General features: G+C 47.5%; 1 protein-coding gene across 5 annotated transcripts in view; it reads right to left on the bottom strand.

The window, feature by feature from the left end:
* The window catches only part of LOC139366094 (kelch-like protein 4), a 49,087-nt gene extending 39,977 nt beyond the window's left edge, over positions 1 to 9,110 (bottom strand). The window contains exon 1 of one of the 5 annotated variants that reach the window (XM_071103190.1): positions 8,992 to 9,110. Coding sequence is in view for 3 of the 5 variants with exons in the window: in XM_071103192.1 (XP_070959293.1) it covers positions 3,455 to 3,905 (451 nt within the window). In the remaining 2 variants the exon portion in view is untranslated. Of the gene's footprint in view, positions 1 to 3,454; positions 4,568 to 8,991 lie in introns of those variants that run through there. The other 4 variants (XM_071103189.1, XM_071103191.1, XM_071103188.1 and 1 more) reach the window with 4 other exon arrangements.
* Positions 9,111 to 10,461: the final 1,351 nt, after the last annotated feature.

Consider the following 10,461-nt stretch of genomic DNA (forward strand, 5'->3'; position numbering starts at 1 on the left):
GGAACCATACCCTGCCAACAAAGTAATTGACCAACTAGAATGCCCACCCATCCTGACCAACCAAACAGAGAAATAAAAAGGCACTCTAAGGTCAGGGCGTGACAGTATGTCGGCGGGAGTTTAGTATCAGAATCTGAGATGTGTTTCTGGAGAACAATTGAAAGTCTTCTCTTTCATAAGAACATGTTATATTATTTTAATGTGTTACTTTTTGATATTTTGTGTTTTACGTTGTACACTGGGGATATTTAAGCAGAATTCTGCAACCGGAGTCTCAATTTGGTGTTTGTCCCATCATGAATTGTGAGCGGACTCCAGGCCTCACAACCATAAAGGGCAATGGGTTATATAACTGGTTCAAGTTTTTGTAGAGAGATCCTAATTGGTATGTCAAAATTATATGTTCCTTTTGAAGGCATAGAATGCCCTTCTTGCCTTATCTCTCAGATCGTTCACAGCTTTGTGGAAGTTACCTGTTGCGCTGATGTTTAGGCCGAAGTAGGTATAGTTTTTTTGTGTGCTCTACGGCAACGGTGACTAGATGGAATTTGTATTTGTGGTCCTGGATCTTTTTTGGAACACCATTATTTTTGTCTTACTGAGATTTACTGTCAGGGCCCAGGTCTGACAGAATCTGTGCAGAAGATCTAGGTGCTGCTGTAGGCCCTCCTTGGTTGGTCTGTTTAATAGGGCCTGTCTGTTTTCCTGTGCCTGTGTTCTCTCTCGCTCTCTTTCTCTCTCTCTCGCTCTGTGTCTCTCTTTCTGTTTTATAGGGCCTGTCCGTCTGCCTGTGCCTGCGTTCCATCTCTCTCTCTCTCTCTCTCTCTCTCTCTCTCTCTCTCTCTCTCTCTCTCTCTCTCTCTCTCTCTCTGTTTTATAGGGCCTGTCTGTCTGCAGGTGACTGCGTTCCATCTCTCTCTCCCTCTCTCTCTCTCTCTCTCCCTCTCTCTCTCTCTCTCTCTCTCTCTCTCTCTCTCTCTCTCTCTCTCTCTCTCTCTCTCTCTCTCTCTGTTTTATAGGGCCTGTCTGTCTGCAGGTGACTGCGTTCTCTCTCTCTCTCTCTCTCTCTCTCTCTCTCTCTGTTTTATAGGGCCTGTCTGTCTGCAGGTGACTGCGTTCTCTCTCTCTCTCTCTCTCTGATGTAATGTGTGTTCTTCCTGTAGCCACTTTAACTCCCAGGATGAATACATGAATAATACAATCTCTGTTGCTGCTGCTGTCGGGTACCAGCTCAATATATACTTCCTTATTCTCACAGCAATAAAGCAAAGGCTTAGGAAGCTTTACCAGTGAACTACCTCCCAGGAGAGTTATAAAGACAGCTTTACCAGTGAACTACCTCCCAGGAGAGTTATAAAGACAGCTGTACCAGTGAACTACCTCCCAGGAGAGTTATAAAGACAGCTGTACCAGTGAACTACTCCCCAGGTGAGTTATAAAGACAGCTGTACCAGTGAACTACCTCCCAGGTGAGTTATAAAGACAGCTGTACCAGTGAACTACCTCCCAGGTGAGTTATAAAGACAGCTGTACCAGTGAACTACCCCCCCAGGTGAGTTATAAAGACAGCTGTACCTGTGAACTACCTCCCAGGTGAGTTATAAAGACAGCTGTACCAGTGAACTACCCCCCCAGGTGAGTTATAAAGACAGCTGTACCAGTGAACTACCTCCCAGGTGAGTTATAAAGACAGCTGTACCAGTGAACTACCTCCCAGGTGAGTTATAAAGACAGCTGTACCAGTGAACTACCTCCCAGGTGAGTTATAAAGACAGCTGTACCAGTGAACTACCTCCCAGGTGAGTTATAAAGACAGCTGTACCAGTGAACCACCTCCCAGGTGAGTTATAAAGACAGCTGTACCAGTGAACCACCTCCCAGGTGAGTTATAAAGACAGCTGTACCAGTGAACTACCTCCCAGGTGAGTTATAAAGACAGCTGTACCAGTGAACTACTCCCCAGGTGAGTTATAAAGACAGCTGTACCAGTGAACCACCTCCCAGGTGAGTTATAAAGACAGCTGTACCAGTGAACCACCTCCCAGGAGAGTTATAAAGACAGCTGTACCAGTGAACTACTCCCCCCAGGTGAGTTATAAAGACAGCTGTACCAGTGAACTACCTCCCAGGTGAGTTATAAAGACAGCTGTACCAGTGAACTACCTCCCAGGTGAGTTATAAAGACAGCTGTACCAGTGAACTACCTCCCAGGTGAGTTATAAAGACAGCTGTACCAGTGAACTACCTCCCAGGTGAGTTATAAAGACAGCTGTACCAGTGAACTACCCTCCAGGTGAGTTATAAAGACAGCTGTGCCAGTGAACTACCTCCCAGGTGAGTTATAAAGACAGCTGTACCAGTGAACTACCTCCCAGGTGAGTTATAAAGACAGCTGTACCAGTGAACTACCCTCCAGGTGAGTTATAAAGACAGCTGTGCCAGTGAACTACCTCCCAGGTTTCGCAAAATATATACCTATACATATACATGGACACATAAAATAACACATCTCAATTTAGGCCTTCACCTATTTGGAGTAATAACTGGTTAACTTGTTGATATTTGTAAATTCAGACTTATGTGGTGAACTTCTCCTGTAACGTACTGTGAACAGAAACAAGGCGCTAAAGCACTTATATTTTATCTCAGTTCCATCCATACCTGTCTCTTGCATTGACATACCTGTCTCTTGCTTTGACATACCTGTCTCTTGCTTTGACATACCTGTCTCTTGCTTTGACATACTTGTCTCTTGCTTTGCCATACCTGTGTCTAGCTTTGCCATACCTGTCTCTTGCTTTGCCATACCTGTGTCTAGCTTTGCCATACCTGTGTCTAGCTTTGACATACCTGTCTCTTGCTTTGACATACCTGTCTCTTGCTTTGCCATACCTGTGTCTAGCTTTGACATACCTGTCTCTTGCTTTGACATACCTGTCTCTTGCTTTGCCATACCTGTGTCTAGATTTGACATACCTGTGTCTAGCTTTGCCATACCTGTCTCTTGCTTTGACATACCTGTGTCTTGCTTTGACATACCTGTGTCTAGCTTTGACATACCTGTGTCTAGCTTTGACATACCTGTGTCTAGCTTTGCCATACCTGTCTCTTGCTTTGACATGCCTGTGTCTTGCTTTGACATACCTGTGTCTAGCTTTGACATACCTGTGTCTAGCTTTGACATACCTGTGTCTAGCTTTGACATACCTGTCTCTAGCTTTGACATACCTGTGTCTAGCTTTGACATACCTGTGTCTAGCTTTGACATACCTGTGTCTAGCTTTGACATACCTGTGTCTAGCTTTGACATACCTGTGTCTAGCTTTGACATACCTGTGTCTAGCTTTGACATACCTGTGTCTAGCTTTGACATACCTGTGTCTAGCTTTGACATACCTGTGTCTAGCTTTGACATACCTGTCTCTAGCTTGGACATACCTGTCTCTAGCTTTGCCATACCTTTCTCTTGCATCCGCCTCTAAGGACTCTTCAACACTCTTCACATTCTCCTGGCTGCTCTTGGAGCAGCCCTCCTTCCTGGTGTTGTTAGGTGAGCTGCTGTTCTTAGGCAGCTCGTGGCCACCCTGCTGCTGCAGGTGCTGAATAATATTCTGCTGTTGCCATGATTGATTACTGGCTCTGACATAGACTGGCGTGGGGGCCAGGATACTATGGTCCGGACTGTTGCTGTTCTGCTTCCGGAGTCCCCCTCCACTGCCACCTCTGTCCCGGGAGTGATTCTTCAGCCTGCCCTGGACTGGGGTCCCTCTGTGATCAAAGCTCTCCTGGAGGTATCCTCCTCCTCCTCCTCCTCCTCCACCGGCAGAACTCTGGGATGAATGACTAAACCAGCGCCAACGCAGCCTGAGGATCTGTTTCATATCAAAATCCTTCTTTCCCGACATCCTCCTCTCTTTCTTTCTTTCTCTCTTTCTTTCTTTCTCTCTCTTTCTCTCTTTATTCCTTTCTTTCTCCCTTTCTTTCTCTATTTCTTTCTCTATTTCTTTCTTTTCAAAGATGAAGAAGTAAGCAGCAGTCAAATGCACTAGTGTAGAATCCCCCCTAAAACATGGAGGAGGGTAAAGAAAAAGAGCCTATGAATTCAGTTCCAGTATGTTCAGTACTGTACGCCACCCTCTTCCTCCTTTTGTCTTCTTCCTCCTCCTCCTCCTCCTCCTCTGTTGTTCTTTTAGTGGAGGGCAAGATGGGAACAGTCTCTCTCTCTCTCTCTCTGTCTCTGCAGCTTTTGTTTCCTTGTGCCTGGTCTTATTTTCCTCCTCCTTCCATCCTCTCGCGCTCTCTCTCTCTCTCTCTCTCTCTCTCTCTCTCTCTCTCTCTGTCTCTGTCTTTCTCTCTATATATCTCTCAGCTGTTGCTGCTCCTGCTGCTGCCTGTTAAGCTAAGTTAATGCACATGCACGATGATACACGCTCTCTCTCTCTCTTCTCTCTCTCTCTCTCTCTCTCTTCTCTCTATCTTCTCTCTCTCACTCACTCTCTCTCACTCTCTCTCTCTCTCCTCTTCTCGGGTCTCGCTCGCTTCGTGTCCTCACTGCTCACGCAACACACAGGAACCGAAACAGAAATGTGAAATGTTTAATGTTGGAGTAGGCAGCCCCAACCCCTCACCAAAGGGAGTGAGAGAGGGAGAGAGGGAGAAGTGGGTGGGGTATCATACATACAGCATGATAAGGTCACAGCTTAACCAAGTAAATCGGGAAGGGAAGAAAAAAATGACAGCACTATATCCTCTGTCTCAAGTAGCAGGGTCCCTCACCTCAACCCTCACTATCTCCTCTGTCTCAAATAGCAGGGTCCCTCAACACAACAATCACTGTCTCCTCTGTCTTTAGTAGCAGGGTCCCTCACTCAACCCTCACTATCTCCTCTGTCTTTAGTAGCTGGGTCCCTCACCTCAACCCTCACTATCTCCTCCGTCCCAAGTAGCAGGGTCCCTCACCTCAACCCTCACTATCTCCTCCGTCCCAAGTAGCAGGGTCCCTCACCTCAACCCTCACTATCTCCTCCGTCCCAAGTAGCAGGGTCCCTCACCTCAACCCTCACTATCTCCTCTGTCTTTAGTAGCAGGGTCCCTCACCTCAACCCTCACTGTCTCCTCTGTCTTTAGTAGCTGGGTCCCTCACCTTAACCCTCACTATCTCCTCCGTCCCAAGTAGCAGGGTCCCTCACCTCAACCCTCACTATCTCCTCCGTCTCAAGTAGCAGGGTCCCTCACATCAACCCTCACTATCTCCTCCCACTTTAGTAGCAGGGTCCCTCACAGCAACCCTCACTGTACCCTCCGTCTCAAGTAGCAGGGTCCCTCACAGCAACCCTCACTGTACCCTCCGTCTCAAGTAGCAGGGTCCCTCACAGCAATCCTCACGCTATGCTATCATACATGATGCACACACACACACATATCACATCTGCAGACACAGCACTGCCCCCCCCCCCCCCCCCCCCCATCTCACAGCGTCTCATAGGGAAAGATCTCTCCATGCGGGCAGTCAACCATACAGAATAATGACTCTCTCCTCTCCATCCTCCTCGTACTAGTAGAAACTCAGCATTAATGATAAATCGTCAAGGTCGATAAGCTGCCGCTGCTGATCAGTTTTCAAAGGTTTTTATTTTATGTGAACACGTACAAGCAGATGTGTCCAGTATTTAAACGAGAGGTCCTAACCAACCAAAACTATAGTTTGTTAACAAGAAATTTAAACTTCCGACTTCAACTGTATACTATTAAAGGTGTATTCCACTTAAAATAACGTACTTTTAAAAAAAAAAAAATACAGTTATTTTTAAAACCTTATTGTAAAGTGTTACTTAAAGTATACGGTATTTCCAGTATGCAATTTATTTTGTCAGTATGGATCCTGTGTGATCAAATAGGTATGATTTTTATACCGTACAGCAGCAAAGTACAATGACTTCTTTCTCATACTAGCTGCTGACAGGGGAAGCTGCTGACAGGGGAAGCTGCTGACAGGGGAAGCTGCTGACAGGGGAAGCTGCTGACAGGGGCAGCTGCTGAGTGCTGACAGGGGAAGCTGCTGACTGCTGACAGGGGAAGCTGCTGACTGCTGACAGGGGAAGCTGCTGACAGGGGAAGCTGCTGACAGGGGAAGCTGCTGACAGGGGAAGCTGCTGACAGGGGAAGCTGCTGACTGCTGACAGGGGAAGCTGCTGACTGCTGACAGGTGAGGCTGGTGACAGGGGAAGCTGCTGACAGGTGACAGGGGAGGCTGCTGACAGGGGAGGCTGCTGACAGGGGAGGCTGCTGACAGGGGAGGCTGCTGACAGGGGAAGCTGCTGACAGGGGAGGCTGCTGACAGGGGAGGCTGCTGACAGGGGAAGCTGCTGACAGGGGAGGCTGCTGACAGGGGAAGCTGCTGACAGGGGAAGCTAGCCTGCTGACTGGTGACAGGGGAAGCTAGCCTGCTGACTGGTGACAGGGGAAGCTAGCCTGCTGACTGGTGACAGGGGAAGCTAGCCTGCTGACTGGTGTCAGGGGAAGCTAGCCTGCTGACAGGTGACAGGGGAAGCTAGCCTGCTGACTGGTGACAGGGGAAGTTAGCCTGTTGACAGGTGACAGAGGAAGCTAGCCTGCTGACAGGTGACAGGGGAAGCTAGCCTGCTGTCAGGTGACAGGGGAAGCTAGCCTGCTGACTGGTGACAGGGGAAGCTAGCCTGCTGACAGGTGACAGGGGAAGCTGCTGACAGGTGACAGGGAAAGCTAGCCTGCTGACAGGTGACAGGGGAAGCTAGCCTGCTGACAGGTGACAGGGGAAGCTAGCCTGCTGACAGGTGACAGGGGAGGCTGCTGACAGCACCCTATTCCCTATATAGTGCACTACTTTTGACGAGAGCCCTATGGGCCCTCGTCTAAAGTAGTGAACCAAAAAGGCAACCAAAAAGGAGGAATTTGCAGCTCCTGTACCCACCACCCTTCAATGGCTTATTCATATGCTATGAGCCGTCAGTTGACCGTTACACTGATGAGACAAGGAAATATTAAACCGTCAGCTAGCCGTTAAGATGAGCATCTCTCTCTCTCTCTGTCTCTCTCTCTCTCTCTCTCTCTCTCGCTCTCTTCCCTTCTCTTCTCCTCTCTCTCTTTTCTTCTCTTCTCTCTCTCCCTCTCTCTCTCTCTCTCTCTCGCTCTCTCTCTCTCTCTCTCTCTCTCTCTCTCTCTCTCTCTCTCTCTCTCTCGCTCTCTTCTCTTCTCTTCTCTCTCTCCCTCTATCTACCTCTCTCTTTTATAATTTATTTGAAACAACTCCTGACATCGGGTCTCAAAGAAAAAAAAGGTGTGTTTATAAAATAGGCTTCCTCTCCACGAATGAGTCATTATACTCTCTGTAGTGCACTATATAGGGAATAGGGCTCTGGGCTAAAGTAGTGTACTATATAGGGAATAGGGTCCTGGTCTAAAGTAGTGCACTATATAGGGAATAGGGCTCTGGTCTAAAGTAGTGCACTATATAGGGAATAGGGCTCTGGTCTAAAGTAGTGCACTATATAGGGAATAGGTCTCTGGTCTAAAGTAGTGCACTATATAGGGAATAGGGCTCTGGTCTAAAGTAGTGCACTATATAGGGAATAGGGCTTTGGTCTAAAGTAGTGCACTATATAGGGAATAGGGCTTTGGTCTAAAGTAGTGCACTATATAGGGAATAGGTCTCTGGTCTAAAGTAGTGCACTATATAGGGAATAGGGCTTTGGTCTAAAGTAGTGCACTATGTAGGGAATAGGGCTCTGGTCTAAAGTAGTGCACAATGTAGGGAATAGGGCTCTGGTCTAAAGTAGTGCACTATATAGGGAATAGGGCTCTGGTCTAAAGTAGTGCACTATATAGGGAATAGGGCTCTGGTCTAAAGTAGTGCACTATATAGGGAATAGGGCTCTGGTCTAAAGTAGTGCACTATAATGGGAATAGGGCTCTGGTCTAAAGTAGTGCACTATATAGGGAATAGGGCTCTGGTCTAAAGTAGTGCACTATATAGGGAATAGGGCTCTGGTCTAAAGTAGTGCACTGTATAGGGAATAGGCTCTGGCCTAAAGTAGTGCACTATATAGGGAATAGGGCTCTTGTCTAAAGTAGTGCACTATATAGAGAAAAGGTTTCTGGTCTAAAGTAGTGCACTATATAGGGAATAGGGCTCTGGTCTAAAGTAGTGCACTATATAGGGAATAGGTCTCTGGTCTAAAGTAGTGCACTATATAGGGAATAGGGCTCTGGTCTAAAGTAGTGCACTATATAGGGAATAGGGCTCTGGTCTAAAGCAGTGCACTATATAGGGAATAAGTCTCTGGTCTAAAGCAGTGCACTATATAGGGAATAGGTCTCTGGTCTAAAGTAGTGCAGTATATAGGGAATAGGGTTCCATTTGGAAGGTCATGAGAGACAGGTCTACATTTATGAGAAGATTACATTTAATGTTCCGTTTCTTTCTGAGCCTGCAGCTGAGGTTTTTCCTTGAAACAATAGGAGGACATTTAGTGATATTTGTGGACGACCAAGCCAAGGCAAGGACATAGGGCAATGGGGGTGTGTTTGAGCTCCTGTCAGGCACGGTAATGATTTAACTGTTATGAGTGAAAAATGTTCCTAGATTAAATGTTAGAGAGTCTATTACGGCAACTCAAGCATCACATCACAGAACATAGTTCTTCCTTTGGGGCGACAGGGTAGCCTAGTGGTTGGAGCGTTGGACTAGTAACCAGAAGGTTGCAAGTTCAAATCCCCGAGCTGACAAGGTACAAACAAATCTGTCGTTCTGCCCCTGAACAAGGCAGTTGACAGGTGACAGAGGAAGCTAGCCTGCTGACAGGTGACAGGGGAAGCTAGCCTGCTGTCAGGTGACAGGGGAAGCTAGCCTGCTGACTGGTGACAGGGGAAGACACTGTCCCTAGGCCGTCGTTGAATATAAGAATTTGTTCTTAACTGACTTGCCTAGTTAAATCAAATAAAAATAGTTATTACCTGTTAAAGGAATCCTGCTGGTTATTGCATCCATGCAGTCTTATATCTGGAAGCCTCTAAGTCTTCTAAATCAGCACTACTACAAACTACTCCAAGTCTCCAATGAAATGTCCCATTGTGTTTTATTCCCCCATGTCCTCCTCTTTAGCTGACAAATATTGCACATTCACAAAGGAAAAGAGCACTTTCCTTTTTTTTAAAGGAATTTCTTGAAGAGTTCCTTCCTCTGTGCTGCCTCAGCAACAATTACATTCAAACAACCAGGAACAGGGAAGACTTCCTGAAAACTTCCAAAACACAATGGTAGGCTACACTACATACTACTGTGTCCCAAATAACACCCTGTCACCTACTGTAGCCGATGTGAGTAAGACCTTTAAACAGGTCAACATTCACAAGGCCGCAGGGCCAGACGGATTACCAGGACGTGTACTCCGAGCATGTGCTGACCAACTGGCAAGTGTCTTCACTGACATTGTCAACCTCTCCCAGTCTGTAACACCAACATGTTTTAAGCAGACCACCAGAGTCCCTGTGCCCAAGAACGCCAAAGTAACCTGCCTAAATGACTACCGACCCATAGCACTCATGTCTGTAGCCACGAAGTGCTTTGAAAAGTTGGTCATGGCTCACATCAACACCATTATCCCAGAAACCATAGACCCACTCCAATTTGCATACCATCCCAACAGATCCACAGATGATGCAATCTCTATTGCAATCCACACTGCCCTTTCCCACCTGGACAAAAGGAACTCTTATGTGAGAATGCTATTCATTGATTACAGCTCAGTGTTCAACACCACAGTACCCTCAAAGCTCATCCCTAAGCTAAGGACTCTGGGACTTAACACCTCCCTCTGCAACTGGATCCTGGACTTCCTGACAGACCGGCTCCCAGGTGGTGAGGGTAGTAAACAACACATATGTCACACTGATCCTCAACACGGGTGCCCTTGAACAGCTTCTACCCCCCCCCCCCCCCCCCAAGCAAAAATACTCCTGAATAGCTAATAAAATGCTTCCCCTGTCACCAGTCAGCAGGCTAGCTTCCCCTGTCACCAGTCAGCAGGCTAGCTTCCCCTGTCACCAGTCAGCAGGCTAGCTTCCCCTGTCACCAGTCAGCAGGCTAGCTTCCCCTGTCACCTGTCAGCAGGCTAGCTTCCCCTGTCACCAGTCAGCAGGCTAGCTTCCCCTGTCACCTGTCAGCAGGCTAGCTTCCCCTGTCACCAGTCAGCAGGCTAGCTTCCCCTGTCACCAGTCAGCAGGCTAGCTTCCCCTGTCACCTGTCAGCAGGCTAGCTTCCTCTGTCACCTGTCAGCAGGCTAGCTTCCTCTGTCACCTGTCAACAGGCTAGCTTCCTCTGTCACCTGTCAGCAGGCTAGCTTCCTCTGTCACCTGTCAACAGGCTAGCTTCCCCTGTCACCTGTCAGCAGGCTAGCTTCCCCTGTCACCAGTCAGCAGGCTAGC

This window comes from Oncorhynchus clarkii, chromosome 14 (genome assembly GCF_045791955.1).
Source record: "Oncorhynchus clarkii lewisi isolate Uvic-CL-2024 chromosome 14, UVic_Ocla_1.0, whole genome shotgun sequence".
NCBI classification, from domain to species: Eukaryota; Metazoa; Chordata; class Actinopteri; order Salmoniformes; family Salmonidae; genus Oncorhynchus; species Oncorhynchus clarkii.